We start from the raw sequence: 15,456 nt of genomic DNA on the forward strand, positions 1-15,456 counted from the left end.
AGGGGATAGTTATGGTGGTGGGTGGCATGGAGTGGGAATGAAATGAAGAGATTAACAATGGTTATTGTCGACTCTCGAGAAACGATTGACGTCGGCGGGTCGCAGTTAAGTTGCGGAGCGGAGTTAAAAATGACCTTCGTTGTAAGCGGAAGCCAGGCTGGAAGGAACAATGAGTCGATTTGACTCACGGTGGGCCTGGCCTGGCCCGACACAGCCTCAATCGGCTCATTGGTTGACTGACACACGGACTGTGATGGCTAAGTATGGTTTCATTTTGTGAGTCTGTACAGTACACCCTCGTCTATCAAATATGCTCTAATTTACACTGGATATGGCATTGGCGTGTCGCTGTAGACGCTTCAGAGATCGCGCACCCAAGACTCATCCAACTTCTTCCCCTCCCGACTGGGACCTTCTCGAATCCACGTTTCCGCGAGACCCGCCTTGGGATCTTCATCCGAGTGGCCTCGAGACCGCCGCACCTCGAGAACCAGGTTCCGAACCTTCATGGTCACCTCCTTGCGCAGCTCGACCGCCTCCGGCCCGTACAGGAGCTCGTCATTCAGCACTCCGAGCGGGAGGTCGCGGGTGTCGGGCGATTTGCGCTCCGCCTTGGCCCTGATCTGCTGCCACTTCCTCCGCGACTCGCCGAAGACGGCTTCTGTATCCACCTTCTTTCCGAACGTGATGCTGACCTCCTTGCCGACCCGAGGCAGGAAGCGCGGGAACTCGCGACTCTCGTGCATGACCTGGTCGAAGCCCTCCAGCCAGATGGGCACAACGTCGGGACATTCACTGGCTTCGAGGATGAGCCGGGCGACCCCCCACTTGAAATATCGCATCGTCTTGTTCGGCGCCTGGTGGATCATGCCCTCGGGGAAGATGTGGAACCAGGAATGGGAGTTACAGGCGAAGGAGGACGGGGACAGGTGGGAATCGTGACCGTCGGTCGTGAACGCCATCGGGAGATCTGAGAACGGGTCGACGCAGACATTCTGCAAGCTCCACGATTGCCGCTCGGGGCGGGCGAGATGGGGGTCGGCGGCGAATGGGCCTTTCGACAGCAATCGGATCGCCTGGGTGACAACGGGTTGTGCCAGACCACCGTGTGGCGAATGGGCGAGTCGATGGGTGGGAAGGACCTGGCCCATTGTAAAGAACAGCGCCAGGGGTCTTGGACCGGATTCCTCAGATTAGCCCACCACCCTTGCCATAGTTAATCTCGATGGAAATGCCCAACAGCGCATACCTGGTCTGGTAGCAGATATCGTGGCTTCCAAATCCCCAGCGTTTATTCGACGAGGAAAGGTTCAGCCAGTACCGCATCGGCAGAAACCCCCACATAATCGGGTCATCCATCCTGCTCGGAGTGTCGCGTCGCGACCATGATCAGCCATCTCCGTTGTCAAAAGTAAATCGGAATCGCCTCGGACCTCAAGGCGCATTTGTACGCACGTACACGCTAGTATGGTTCGAGACTGATTGCAAAGGAAGAAAAACGATCAGTCATCATGTTCAAAAAATAGGCGCAACGGCGCGAACGACAAGATCCGGGATGAGAAATTACCTGTTAACAACCCTCTTGTCCTCTGGGCCGGATCGCGTCTCGAATCGAGTAACTCCAAAAATGGCTCCAAGCCGTACACCTCTGGCTTGCTGCACACGTACAGAAACGACCGGCACAGCGATGCGACCCCGAGCATGGTCGTGGCGGACAGAGTCCTCCATGGGAGCGAGGGGGCCTCCGCCGTTGCGCCGGCGTCCGTCGTCGAGCGCGACATTTTGTGTATAAATTCGGAGTCGTTTCGCCTTTCACGGGTTCAAGCGCGCCCGCATCCAAGAAATCAAAACTATCCACAAAGAAGAAGATGAAACTTAAAAGATAAAGAGATCAATAATCTAAATGACGCACAAAAGGGGAGAAACCCCGAAAACCGACAGCGCGCGAGCAAGTAGCGCCTTCATTGGGCGAAAACCAAATCGAGGGAAAAGAGAGAGAGAGAAGCAGAGAGAGACGGAGAGAGAGAAGCGTCGGTCCCGCGGAGGTGAAGAGCGGGCACGGACCAACTTCCCAAACCTCGACGGGATTTTCGTCCGCTCCTCCACCTCCAAACCCGCTCAACGCTATTCCACATTACTCTACTGTCTCGCAACTCAGTGTGTGTGTGCGTGACGCTTTATTCAAGATGATGTTCAAGCCCTCATCGCCGCTCTTCTCGGGTCTTCTCTGGTAAGTTCGCACTGGTTTCCAGACGCACCCCCCCCTCCCCCCAATCGACCTCCGCACTCTCCGTGCCTCTCTCTCCAATTCCTTCCTATCACCAACAAGTCTTTCCCACGACACCGCTAGCTGTCCCCTCTCCTTCCCAAATCCAGCAATAACTAATCCCAATTCTCTCGCAACAGGAAGATCCCCTGGCGCATCTCCGCGCCCCAGAAAGCCAGACAGCGGAAGCGCCTCCGCGCCGTCGACCGCGTCGTGGACACCGTGAGCGCCGCGCTGGCCCGGACCGGCCAGACGGCCAAGCCCGTGACCCGGTGGTTCAACGAGATGCCGCGCGAGGAGGAGATGCTGCCCAAGGACAAGTACACCATCTTCGACAAGAAGGAGAAGAAGTACCGGAAGGGGATTCACAGTGAGTTTCCGCCCGCCAGCCCAACCCTCGATCGATCAAGCTTTCCGTCGATTGGATCAACGCACAGCGGAAGAACGGAGACCAGGGGGAGGAAAAGAAGCTAACATTTGCCCCCTCAAATCAACAGAGCTGCCCAAGTGGACGCGAGTCAGTCAGAGAGTCAACCCCCCTGGTTTCTAAACGAAGCCCGTCCTTTCGCTCGCACGCTGGGTTATTTGCGCGGAGAGACACACGGACCATCCGCACGAGAAACAAACCTCCTTTACTACTGAACTCCTACTCCGCAAAATGATTTGAGTTGGAGTCTTTACGCTGTATTATACACCATCGCATTACCACCACCGTCCATGTGGATCACCCCTTTCCGATAAAGAGGCTTTCGAGTTGAGGAAAACGGGTCACGGGGAAGGGCGACTATCGGAGTTTTTATCTTTTTGGCAACTGGGAGATGGCACGTCATAACTGCATTGGTATTCCTTGATATTCACAATGTTCAATTTTTTCTCGCCTTATACCGTACATCCATTATGTTCGCTTCGCCCGATTGAGCTGTGTGTTCGGTATTTTCTCGACAGTGTAAAGATAGGTGGACATATAGTCATATCAAAGCAAGACAGCTTGGAAATAAGAATATGGCAAGAAAGTGCCTCGGGTTTGATCACTTTTCCCATACATTGCCTTTCTAGTCCCTGTCCCCGCATTCGCAAGAGTTGCCTTCACCCTTCCCTGTGTCAAATTGACGCCACTGACTGGTCCCTTGATTATGTTGTTACCCGCGAGTAGCCAGATATCAAGAGATTCTAGAAATTCCCAGTCGATAGTACCTCGTAATACCAAGCGCAATCTCTTTCGCTCGTCTCCGGTTTGCCCTTCCCTCGTGGATTGCCTTCCGGATTCGATAACCACGGCGAACCATTTGCCAGTCATCTAGCGTCTCTTGCCAACCGGCTCCTCCTTCATAGAATACGGTCCCTTGGCGAGAGGACATGCTAAATCCTTGAGGCGGTTTCCGAAGTATCCAGCATGCAGGGTCAACCTTGCCATCCGGGGGTGCGTCGTCTGAACCCTCAAATAGCTCGACACCTTTGATCACATCGTCCAGCCCACCCGCTCGTCTATTCCGATTTACTGCTGCTCTCCAGGAGTTGATCTTCGGGACGTTGGCAGTTCTGCGTTGCAGCTTGGGGTACTTCGGCTTAGGGGTCCAGTCAACGGCTGGATATGGGTCATTGAATCTTGGATCCCCAAGTCGGCGTCTAGCATCAATAGAGATTCGAGTCGGAGGGTCAATGACGATCCATGTCTCTGGATTCAGCCAGTGATTGGCAAGCAAGGCAAAATGATACGGTCTGCGTCCGGGGATGAGCTGGTTGGAGAGCCACTCAAGCCTTCGGTCTAAGTCAGCTATCAACTGTAAATCACAATCTCTCAGTCCGATGCCAAAAGCTTTGGGTTGGTCCACATTCAGCTCTTCCATCTTTGCCTTTCGGCAAGATGCAAAGCCTTTATGTGAACTCTGCTCATGCCCAAGACTTTTCGGTCCAATTGGCAAGCAGTCTCTTGAGAACTTTTGATTCATACCAGGTTCGAGGCTTCGCAACATCAAACTGTCTCTTTCTTTGTGGAAGAGATCTTCACAGTATACTGTCTCAGAAAATCGTCTCGCGATGTCAGAATTAAAGGCGGTATGTCGAAGAGGCGTAGCATTTGCGGCAGCATTGCGCCTTCTGCTTTCGAGAGGTAGACTGCTCCACCTCGATGATGATATCCGGCCACTCCACTGTCTTATCATGTTACACAATCCAGGGACAAGACTAGTATCTGACAGAAGTCCCGTCAGTCTGTCAGGTCTCTCGACACGGACAGGTGGGCAGAAGGATCCATCATGGGCAGTGAGGTTACCCATCCGAGTACGGCGTGCACGATACGGGCGCGAGTAGCGAGCCGTATGCCTGACTCGCGGGTCACTATCAAGTCTGGTCAGATGGTGGGTCCAGTTTGTCCTGAGGCCGTCCTGCCTCCTGAGGCGCTCTGTCACGGGTTTGAAGCACGGGAGAGAGCGACTTCGCGACAATCTTGGAGCGATAGTTTGAACATTCCGCGGAAACGGAGAAACTGGGGAAGAACAAAATGAATGCTCTAAGGTCATTATTTTTCGAGCCTCGATCTGAAAGCGAGTTGGCCTGCGTAGCTCTCCGGTTGTGTTCATGAATCCATCCCAAGCTCGTGCGGGGGCTTCAGACGGCGTCACTGCTCCGCGACATTCATCCTGAAGATAGACCTTGATAGAGACCTGCGCGCAGATACTCGTCCTTGACACCATTTGCCTATTTCCCACCATGCGTTTCGGGGTATGACAAGAAGAAAGTGCTCCAGCCATGCGAAACGACAGCGACGGATGACTGCTACTCGGCTCAGCGACGACACCAGCATTGTCAACAGGCCTCGGATTCCAGATGGTATCGGCGGGCGTGAAGCTGTAACTCCTGATCCAGCGAGGCAACCACTGCAACGGCCGTCTCGTCTTTCGGTATTGGTTCAGCTCCCGCTGCCCCGGATCCCACCACACCCAGCTATAGTCCTGGTTCGACGAACGCCACGCCGTCCACCTGCCGAACTTATCGAAACAAGTTCGAAAGAACTTCTTGAGGCCTGCATGTTGCTCCGCTGGCACCCAGCCGTAGCAGGTGCGGGCGTAACGAGCGGTGGTCGCGTTGCCCTGCTGGGTAACTTTGGCCTGGGTGAAGCGGCGGAAGAATCTCCCGAGCTTCCAGAAGAGCACCGCGAGGACGAAGATGGAGATAGTGATGGCGAATAGTTGCAGCAGCACGCGGAGACTGAAGTGCTTGGGGCGTGCCATAGGAGCCGCCGGGTCGATGCTTCGCGTTGGGCGGGAGAGGAAGGGACCATGATATGGCTGTATAAGGACGGGTGCCATCGGACGCGTGAAAGGAGCGTAGCAAGGCAGTCATTCTGATAAGAATACCATTGCTTGCACTGGTGGAAGTGAGTCTCTTCTCAGCCGCTCCATGAGTCGCTGACCTGAGTGTAGTAGAGAGGCATCGTCGCAGAGGAAGGAAGGCATGGCGGTGGGTATGGAGGTGAGCTCCGTCACCTTCCTGCCGAGGAAACTTGGCCAGTTACCTAGCCTTCGTATGACTTCTTCGGAGGAGGGCTCGCAAAAGGTTTTGCGAAATGACTTTGAGGCATCTCTGAGCTTGAAGGCTTGGTGCAAAGCTCCTTCTCACACACTGCTCATTCTGGACAAGCTTTCCAAATTATGTTCAAATCGATAGTATCGAGAGTCGAAAGCTCTACACAAGGCGAGCAGCAATAACCCAATGAACGATAGTGACTCGCGGAATACTTTGGAGGCTTTGGAACTGACTGACATCTCATAACTTCATGTCTTGATCTGTAGCTATAGCTTCCACGAGATGTTATAACGCTACACTTGACATGCAGCTCTGACTCTCGACCTGGTCAGAGGCTGTTCGATTATTTCGAGAAGAACAAAGCTATCACACATCACACACTGCGAGAATTGAAGGATCTCAAGCCCGAGAAACTCATTGAGATTCTTATCACTCGCTCCAATTCTGCATCAGTCTAAAGAGCCAGCCAGATCGAACCGTTCGGAAGTCATTGCATGAGCGATGAGTGACAAACCCCCTTCCTCTATGTTGTCTCATGTGCTAAGAGGTACTCCTGACAGCGCGCAGTCTGACACTAAGCTCTTCTTCATCGTATACCAGACAGTGGCCAGGACTGTTGCTACAGATGTTCAAGTGCAGGGGACATGTCAGGTGACCGTTCTCTAAGTACAGGAAGCAGCGGTCTCTCGCCTCACTATTACGCCTCATTTCAATTTCGCTGACAGCCATCGACGGAAATACCTCTAGAGCCTAACCACGATCCTTTTTTCTGCTCGCTCAGATTCTCTATCCTCCGTCTCTCCCTCGGCGACATTCCCGCTCCACAGTGGGATAAAATCGCTCCGAGGGCCAGAGATTACGTCGGTCTCAACTTATTATTGAATACATTGAATCCTCCTAGAAGGGGACCCCTCCTTGCAATGGGATTTCCTTGTTTTCCATGTCAAAAAAGCAAGGTTCGGCAACTAAGTAGTAGACTAAGATCGAGAAGGGCAGGACCCCACATGAACTGCGGCATTTGCATCCGGCCTAGTCCTCACATTAATCCATGCGGCGACTTTGAACCCCGGTCCGAGACAGTTTGTCTTGAGGTCTCCACAGTAATCTATACGCTACTATCCGGTATGTAGTATACCTATTGTAGTCATGCTCATTCTTGGAAAGCAAGGACAGCCGCGATGCCAGACTCCCTTTGTCAGGGCTTGCGAGTGGAGTTGAAGTTCTTTGACCTGAGACGGTGGGGTGGATCCTGATGTTGCTGGATTGCGCAGGGCTGCGGCGCTCGTACACATGTATGACAAAGACATATGTGATAATCTTGCGAATCAGACATCCAGGTTCTGGTTGGCAGCGGGGGATTCTTAAGAGCTTCCGTTCCAGGGCTGCAGACGCCACGGCATGTTGCTTCAACTAATGAGGCTCGTATCTGAGTGTGAGAGGCTAATGGCTTCGTGTCAGCTCGCTGCTGCCGCTGACCTGGCGGTCGATCATCTTGCAAATGGTCAGCCCACAAGGACAGAAAGAGTGACGAGAGGACTTCAACATCAAATCTGCACGGTGCATCTCATGATCCAAGAAGAATAAGTGGTCGTGCACAGGAATGTAGCCTGGAAGGTCCAAGCAGTCAATGGAAACATGTCTAAAGTCTTTACGCCACCTGCGCGGGAACGGAAAACAAAGCCGGCTTTTCTCCCTTTGTTTCCATCGAAAAGAAATGAGAACGTCTGGAGTGATATCTAGCCACTCTGCGAACATATTTACACTCTTCCAGTCGATCGCAGGTGAACAAATCGTGTCATCTGCATGTCGAACAGATCTTCAGATCGATCTCAAACTTTGTAAAGCATACCTGCTTCTTCGTAAGCGGGTTTAAAGGCTATTCGTGTTTACAGTGACCAACTCAGAGTAGGAATGCAGAATAGCAGAAGCACGTATATCAATCGTGGAGGGTAATCAGTCAGTCAGAAAGGCAAGCCACGGCTTGCTGAAGGCTGTCCAGTCACAAAGCGTGATATCTGAGACCGGTGCATGGTACCTTTGTTGTGTGATCTTACGCCCCGCCTAGCTGTTGAACCTTGCTAATTAATGCTCGGCCGAAGCGGACTTTTATCGACTAAATGTAAGATCGTCCATGATACGCACGTAGACTTCGGATTGCCAGGATCGGCTGAAACAACCCTGACACTCTCACAGAGCAGGTCAGATAATGAATTCATCACAATCGCTGGTGCTAGCTCCGTGGAGGGCTCGACCTGAGATAGACACTTTCTCAGTCGAGCTTCCCTAAACTTAGCTTCCGTGCAATCCCTATTCGCCAGGCGAACCAAGCCCAATTCATCATAGAATCGTTGATGGTGCCGGAATGGGGTTCTCAGAAGAGGAGCTCAAGCCGCACAAGGTAGGACAGAGCATGGAAACAAAGAGAGAGGGGGAGAAAATAAAAGAAAAGAAGCTAATGCATCCTGAGTTATGGTTGCGGACATCGTCGTGGGTGTGCCCGGGGATCTGCCATCAAGCAGAAGCCGAAGAGTGACCGTACAAGACACCTTTGTTCGGTCAGAGATCGCCCCTCGTGACAAACCATACTAGGTAGCTCACTGTGGGCCACAGTTTAGCTTTCGAAGGTCCACGAGAGATGCTTGTTTATCAATGTATAGAGAGACACTGGAAGGGCTATTGGGATCCATGATGCAAGGACTCCACCGGTTTGTACTGGGTGACACCCTGTTCACCGCCACAATTAGAGCCGTTGATCCTCGGTAAGCCATCTGTGGCTGATGGACCACGTTTCTAGCCCAAAGAGGAATGAGCGAACCTCAACCTAGGACGGTCAACACCGTCCGCGCATGGAACTAGAACTCAATCAGTAGTTCCGATCATCTCGCATTACATTGCAGGTCAAAGTACTGGGTTGAGTCCTGGTATCTGGGAAAAAGTAAGAATTGTGGCGTCGATGACGAGGTCTTAGGTGTCAAGAAGTGTCCTGTCTTCTCCTTTTATGTTGGTGTTCTCTGCTTACGAGGCAAGTAACTCGCTCGTATCTTTCGTGTTTTGATAACACAGTAGTCTCTCATAGAGTCACCAGTGAGACTCAATATAGAGCAATCACAATGCCATCAGTTTCATTGTTCTACGTGAGCAACGCAGATACGGAATTTGACCGCCCTGCCCTGTTTCAGCAGTCCAAGGATGTCGTCATCCATACTGCGGCATCCTTCAAAACCAAAAGTACTGTACTAGCGGCAGCGCAGTACCGTGGTGATGTTCTCCGTCCTCGCCAAATGATGCATCGTAATCCGTGTAATCGAATGACTCCACCATGTGTGTGTGTGTGTGTGTGTGTGTGTGTGTGTGTGTGTGGGTGCACATCTTAGCGCACCGTGCTTGGCTGACTTCGGATGTAGAGAGCGCGAAGTCATGAGCGTTAGCCTGCATTGCAAGGTGGGTGGGCTCTCAACTATTGAGTTTCACGCAATTAGGTTTCATGCTCAATAGGCCCTCTATGTCTCAACAAATGCCGAAGGATAATGACCCGTTGGTCCGACCACAGAAGTACCGTGATTGAGAAAAAAAAGTGAAGTTATCCGGACGGAGTAGCAAGGAAGAGCCAGCAGCGTTGGAGTGGGGCTTGCAACATCTCCTCTACCAGGGCTATTGTTTTTGATCTGCGCAATGCACGATTTCCGCCATACTGAGGCTGAGGTAAGCTGTGGCTGGCCGATCACCCTTGACCCAAACAGGCATGTAGTGTGGCGAAGTCTCCCTTGAATTGACTGTGGCTCTCCCCCCTCCTTTTCCTGCTTCTGTCACTAATATCGGCTTGATTTATCAGGGCGGATATGAGAAGATCATCCCTTACTAGCTTCGGTCTGTGGCATATTTCACTGGGTTCAATTGCATTCGATGTACTGTCCAAGCTGTGTGATAACTCCGAGTCGAGACTTCAGTTCGACCGCCATAATTTGCTATACACGGAAGCAGTGTAAGCTTATAATCGTAGAAAGAGGTGCTTGATTCAGAGTGACCAGCTTGACTAGGTCTGGGGGTGTTGTGGTGTGTTGCTGTGTCGCTGGGGATGTGAAGGCGAAGATCGCCCGGGAGGTCACATTTGAAGCTGTCAAAACGTGGCTTCGGTGCCTTGACGATCACAAGGCCTTGGGGGTTCATGGGTAGAATCGTCTCTAGCCGCAAGGCGACAAATGCAGATGTGATCAACTTTCTGACTCTCGGACTTTCAACGGAGGAAAGGAAGATTGACTGGAAGAGAGCGGGGAAAGAGGTGGAAAGTGAAGGGGACTCGAGTCGGGAGGTCAACTAAGGAAGTCTTCAGATGGAAGGAAGGCAGAAAAAGAAAGACTGCGACGAACCATAGTTCGTGACTAGTCGATCAATCTCGGGTCTAGTTGTTTAGTCAGGTTTAAGCTTCACATTCATCTCCCCTGGCATGCAGTCACTCGGTACGCGATCTGACGGCCTCAATCGCAGACGATGTGCCATGGGGGTTCCAGGAATGCCACTCACTGGCATCCTTCGTCTCCATCCAGATGGGTTAAGAGTGATAGTTCAGTTGTCTCTGTTGGCGCTCTGGCGCTCCTTTCGTCGCGCTAACCTGGGTCTCTAGGTTTCTAGGTTTGCGCTTACGGATGGGGCAACAAAAGCAACTAGACTCGATGCAGGGTTAGAAAAAGTAAAAGGGTTGAGTCAAAGCAATGAATCTCACAGGTGAGCGGATAATGATGATGCAGGCGCCCTTTGTTTTCTGGATCGTGCAGGCTTGATCTATGCCTAACTTCTAATAACCTTTCAGTCTCCTGCATAACAGGGGTCAAAAGACTTCACTATGCAGATCTGCCGGACTAGACCTTTGGGTGTCTGAGCGAGATTGATTCCATCGTGGTGGCAAAGATTATTGACACGGTGAGCACTTACCTGGCCCAGATTGATATGGTCAATATTGCACCCTAGTTTCTCGATTCGTAGGCCCAAAGGTCGCATATATGAAGGGCTCGGAATGCCTTCTCGTCGATGCTTCTTTTCCTCATCCTGAGATTCTATGAATGCCAACTGAGCATACAGACCTCTTCCCAAGTCTCTGTCTTGTACCTCTTACAAAGAGTTCCATCTTTCCATCAGATTTGGGTTGAATCGCAACCCTGGCATTGTTGAGCGACTACAGAGCATTTCATCTTTTATCTCATCGGTCTATCATAGAGACCGCGCTTCGTCTCCAGTCTTGAAACAACCATGGTTCTAGGCAACGCAGGTTCAGACGCTGGGGGCTCTAGTCGCGAGTATGGAATCAATTTCGAAGTCGCGCCTCCGACTGCTGTCTCCCCTGGGGTTTCCATATCATTACCCGTGGTTGTTGTTGTGAGACCGGTAGGAGCTCCGAGAGCCCCTACACAGCAACTAGTTGCGCATATATCGCTCAGGAACGAAAGCGGGACTGCCCCTGCCCCAGGGCTTACGGGAGTTCTTACGTCCAGTGTGCGCAGCAGCAGTGGGAATACGACCAGCGGTTATGCGCGGTTTGGGCCCCTCAAGTTCACTCAGGGTGGGAGGTTCAGGATGCGGGTCATGCTCGGTGCCGCCTCGTCCAATGGTGTATCTACGAGGGAGTATGTTGATTCTGGAATCATCACGGTACAGGCGGGTGCTGCCCCTCCGCGTCTAAGTACGTATACCGTCTTTTGACCCAGGTTGCCGATAACTGACTTAGCGATAGCACCTGCACAAGTCGTCAAGCTACAGAGCCTGATGTCTGAGAACATTGACATCACAGCGGCAGACATCGCAGCATGGCAGGCTGCTTGAAGATGAATTCAGGAACTCCCCATCTTACCGCTTGCTCCCTCGTGTTGATCGCGAAGTTCTAGAATGGATTACGAGTTATGAGCTCTTTCTGTGGCACTATTCCGAATTAATTTAGCTGAGAGAAGCAGCTTGCTGTGACTGCCGGCAGTGTGAAGCTCCATGAGGCAACGTCAATGAGAGGATACGCCCCGGGCATGGCCCCAGATACAAGAAGCCAGTCATTATTAGATCTTAATCATTAATTCGATTGGAAGAAACAGTGTACCAGAAGCACAACTTGAAGCAGCTGCACATAAGACCTAAAGCATTTCCCCGGGCTTTTATGGGGTTGTTTTCTTTTCTCCATAGCCGGTGGCACTTTATATCCAAGCATCAGCAAAGCATACTCCTCTCTTTACTAGCCCTATCACCTCCAGCTACACCTCCTCCCACTCATGTCAAACCACTCAATGCACAAACTCACCAACCAAGCAGCATCACAACCACAATCACTCCCGTCCCGTTTCGCATCCACCCGAAGCACCAACAAGCCCTCAAGACCCCCTCTGCATTCCTTCATTCCTTCATTCCGATCCCATCCCGATGACCCAAGATCTGCATACATTCCAGTGCAACGCGACTACACGTCAAGAAGGCCCGCATGCTTCTAATACCAAGTCCCTCTTGCTGACCTCTTCCTTTTTCTACTATGCATGATTAGGCACCGCAACAAATATGCTGTGTTAGCATTGAGAACACCCACGTTCCGCAAGGGATGATGCACCCGTACAAAACCATGGACATACTGAGCCGAATACCGACTGATTCTCAATGCCTGATCCTGCTTAGCTTGCCTCCTCCTCGTCCTTCTTTTGTCCCTTTTGCTGTCTTCTATACTTGAAATCCAACCCTTGTAAACTTCCCAGACCGAAGTCTCCAGCTATGTGTCAAAAGGCCAAAATCTGTTGGCTCACTCGATCAGCGAGTGCAGAACTCGTTGTATCGAAGATGAGCTTTGCTTAATATAGGACAGGAGAATATCCTTACTTTGAACTAGTCAAATTTCGGGCCGGAAAGTCACGTAGACTGAGTTCTCAGCGAATAATCTCTCCGGCGGCATATGGAACATCTACCGTGGAATATGTTACTTGCTTGGTTGGGACAACAAATCCCCCCGCTACGGAATACGGTTCGGCTGTTCTCGGATTGAGTCATTGGTACGTGGATTCACAATCGTGGATGTATAAATCGAAGGGACAAAGAGTGAGGGTCATGGTTTCAAAAATAAAAAAAAAAAAAAATAAAAAAAAGCCCTTGCAGCATGAGGTTATGCGTGAATGAGTTGGTGCCAAAGAGAATAATACTGATTGTCTGGCTCTTAGCCGCAAGTACATACAGAGAGGCTACCTACTCACCTCTCATCTTGTGCATCAGGGATCTGTAGCAAGGATATCATATAATACTCTTCCATGCGGCGACTACTTGAACCGCCCGAATTGCCGAGTGCATACTACGGTATGAGACTACATTATAGCTACACAGACCAAGGACTATGGATAGGGATAAGAGGCTTGCATAGATAAGCTACCATTGATTCAAATTCGAGTACGATAATCGCTATGGATATCAACATATGCACCCAATCCACTCGGTTCCGGCAGATAGTCTATATCGACAAACAGAAACATAACTTAGGGACCGGATATCCACATGGCATCTTTCACACATCAACGAGCCAAACGCTCAAGCAGAGTATCAAAGCTCCCTGAAGTTATAACGAGTCGAGATATCTGCCAAGTTCTCCAGTTCACTAAGCCCAACAACAGGCTTCGGACACTGGCACATCCTCAACTCTCAATCCGCGAGGAAAGAAACCATTCCCTTGTCTCGAGCGGGACTCAATCCATCACGTTCCTCCACACTACTCTCTCATTTATATGAAGCGAGATGCTCGCACCTCAAAGCCTCTCAACGGTAAATGAACCGCTCCAAACCCTCCTCGCCGGAATATGAAGACGCAGACGAGGAAGAAGACGAAGACGAAGATCGTAAGGCGGCCTTTCTGCCTCCATGATGTTCCGCCAAGCAGGGCGAGCCAACCCCCGACTGTCCTTGCAGTGGCAGTGGAGGGGCCCTTGACTTAGAGCGGAAGATTCTTCGGAATGAGAAACCCTTCGTGAGCAGAGGATCTAGAGATCGTGGTTTCTGGGGGTGTTTGTGTTTGTGTTTTTGACGTTGGTGTTGGTTGTGATCGGCCGGGATTCAATCCTTGGTGTGGTGGTTGTGCAGCAGGCGGTCGACACCGCCGCGCACGGTGTCGCGCAGACTAAAGCCGCCGAAGAGCCAGTCGTTCGAGTGACGGCCGCAGTGGTTGACGGTGCCGCTGTAGCGGCGGTAGTCCTCGGTGCTCTTGCGGGAGTAGGCGGAGGAGGAGGAGGAGCGCTTGTGGGTGTGGGTGTGGTCGTCGTAGACCTGGGTGGCTCTTGAGGGGGTCATTTTGATTGATGTAACGTGTGGCTTGGTTTTGCGTGAGACAATTCTTTGGGTTGTGGTGGTGGTGGTGGTGGTAGTAGTAGTTGTAGTTGTAGTTGTCTGAAGATAAGTAAAGCCTGATTCAGCTTAAGGCCTCGACTCGGATGTTAGATAAAAACACAGAAATGTAGAACAGGAATTTCCAAACCAGCAGAAGCCAGGGAGTGAGAAAGTATTTATGCACCACCTCTGCTAATCTAACCCCTCAATTTCATTTCCATTGCAGACTACCGACTTGGCTCCGCTACCAGCAATCAGGGGCCCATCGGGGGCATAGCGGGAGAGCCTTAGTGTCGGACATAGGCGGGCTGGCGAATCGGGCGACGCCAGCACGCAGCAAAGGCTCCATCGATAGGGCTCACTGACTCACCATGGCAAGTCCAAGTGGAGCGGTGAGGATCCTGCTGCTTCCCCATCCTCCCCACCCCTCTGCCCTACGAGTCGGCCGGTGTGCCAATCACACTGCCAGCCCAGTCCTGTCGACCCCGTCAGGAGGCTCCAATTCACCGCTGCCTATTCTTTAGCCCTTCGTATTCGGCATGCAGACCTGTTCCTTCCAGTCCATCTCCAGAAAGAAAAACGTGGACAACTCACACTCTCTCATCCAGACTCTCATCTCACTCCCGTACGGCATCTACCACCAATCTCAACCCTTGAATCGAATTTTTCCAGAACAGAACCCCCCCCCCCCCCCCCCCCCATCTAACAGCTTCACAGTTGACAGCGACACAACGACACCCTCCGGAAATTGCCACGCAGGTGGCGGATCCCTCAATGGTAATGACATCCCAACCGCCCCCTCCCCCCCATCTGACCACCGACCACCTAGCACCTCTCCCGTCTCAACACAAACATACACACAACCCCAAAATCACGCGCAAATCCGCCCCCACACCGTCGAACAAGCTAACTGGGACCCCACTCCCCCCACCCGGACAATCCATCCAATAAGCACCAGCGGTCAGAATGGTAGGGCTCACTAGGGCTGATAGTCCGGTTGTTAGCGCTTCAGCCTTTTGAGGGGGGGAGGAGATCTTCCTTTTCTCACTTCCATTGATTCCGTCCGTTCCGGGAGCATCCCCATCTCCGCCAGGTCGAATTTTCTCAGGGGGGAGAAACACAGGTATATGTACAGTAACTTGGCAACCGGGAGTCTAACTGTGAGGAGGTTGAGGTGCAATATCTAGAGCCAAATGCTTCACAACGTTCCACGGACCAACTCACTGGCCAGGTGTACATGCGCATGGGCTTTAACTCGCAGCTCGACAATCACAAATACCTCCTCGTTTTTGTTCGAAAACAACTCAGTGGACTACATTCCCCTGGCCCAGATACTGATA

At 51.7% G+C, this 15,456-nt stretch overlaps 5 protein-coding genes across 5 annotated transcripts; 2 read left to right on the forward strand and 3 right to left on the reverse strand.

Moving 5' to 3' along the window:
* Positions 1-256: 256 nt before the first annotated feature.
* BO82DRAFT_334002 (tafazzin) lies at positions 257-1,971 on the reverse strand. The gene is made up of 4 exons (XM_025633244.1): positions 1,568-1,971; positions 1,460-1,478; positions 1,250-1,360; positions 257-1,173 (listed from the first exon to the last, which is right to left on the reverse strand). Exons 1-4 carry the CDS (start codon positions 1,779-1,781, stop codon positions 360-362), a joined length of 1,158 nt encoding a protein of 385 aa, XP_025492738.1. The 5' UTR covers positions 1,782-1,971; the 3' UTR covers positions 257-359.
* A 130-nt stretch (positions 1,972-2,101) lies between these two features.
* On the forward strand, positions 2,102-3,288 carry BO82DRAFT_353757 (mitochondrial 54S ribosomal protein mL60). Its single transcript, XM_025635042.1, has 3 exons — positions 2,102-2,230; positions 2,407-2,636; positions 2,764-3,288. Exons 1-3 carry the CDS (start codon positions 2,187-2,189, stop codon positions 2,814-2,816), a joined length of 327 nt encoding a protein of 108 aa, XP_025492739.1. The 5' UTR covers positions 2,102-2,186; the 3' UTR covers positions 2,817-3,288.
* Positions 3,289-3,426: 138 nt separating this feature from the next.
* BO82DRAFT_281695 (uncharacterized protein) lies at positions 3,427-4,113 on the reverse strand (the record flags this gene model as incomplete). Its single annotated transcript, XM_025631343.1, has 1 exon — positions 3,427-4,113. One exon carries the CDS (start codon positions 4,111-4,113, stop codon positions 3,427-3,429), a length of 687 nt encoding a protein of 228 aa, XP_025492740.1.
* Positions 4,114-4,962: 849 nt separating this feature from the next.
* On the reverse strand, positions 4,963-5,688 carry BO82DRAFT_413824 (uncharacterized protein; the record flags this gene model as incomplete). The annotated part of the gene is made up of 1 exon (XM_025639899.1): positions 4,963-5,688. A coding segment is annotated over exon 1 (612 nt), but the record flags the coding sequence as incomplete, so codon positions are not given.
* A 4,854-nt stretch (positions 5,689-10,542) lies between these two features.
* BO82DRAFT_308766 (uncharacterized protein) lies at positions 10,543-11,823 on the forward strand. Its single transcript, XM_025632326.1, has 2 exons — positions 10,543-11,465; positions 11,517-11,823. Exons 1-2 carry the CDS (start codon positions 11,036-11,038, stop codon positions 11,603-11,605), a joined length of 519 nt encoding a protein of 172 aa, XP_025492742.1. The 5' UTR covers positions 10,543-11,035; the 3' UTR covers positions 11,606-11,823.
* Positions 11,824-15,456: the final 3,633 nt, after the last annotated feature.

The sequence above is a fragment of the Aspergillus uvarum genome, assembly GCF_003184745.1.
Source record: "Aspergillus uvarum CBS 121591 unplaced genomic scaffold BO82scaffold_22, whole genome shotgun sequence".
In the NCBI taxonomy this organism is placed as follows: Eukaryota; Fungi; Ascomycota; class Eurotiomycetes; order Eurotiales; family Aspergillaceae; genus Aspergillus; species Aspergillus uvarum.

Coding starts and splice junctions, on each gene's coding strand:
- BO82DRAFT_308766 (XM_025632326.1), top strand. CDS start 11,036: ATGGTTCTAGGCAACGCAGGTTCAGACGCTGGGGGCTCTAGTCGCGAG. Junction 11,466..11,516: donor TGCTGCCCCTCCGCGTCTAA/GTACGTATACCG, acceptor ACTTAGCGATAG/CACCTGCACAAGTCGTCAAG.
- BO82DRAFT_353757 (XM_025635042.1), top strand. CDS start 2,187: ATGATGTTCAAGCCCTCATCGCCGCTCTTCTCGGGTCTTCTCTG. Junction 2,231..2,406: donor CTCTTCTCGGGTCTTCTCTG/GTAAGTTCGCAC, acceptor CTCTCGCAACAG/GAAGATCCCCTGGCGCATCT. Junction 2,637..2,763: donor GTACCGGAAGGGGATTCACA/GTGAGTTTCCGC, acceptor TCAAATCAACAG/AGCTGCCCAAGTGGACGCGA.
- BO82DRAFT_334002 (XM_025633244.1), bottom strand. CDS start 1,781: ATGTCGCGCTCGACGACGGACGCCGGCGCAACGGCGGAGGCCCCCTCG. Junction 1,174..1,249: donor GATATCTGCTACCAGACCAG/GTATGCGCTGTT, acceptor ATCCGGTCCAAG/ACCCCTGGCGCTGTTCTTTA.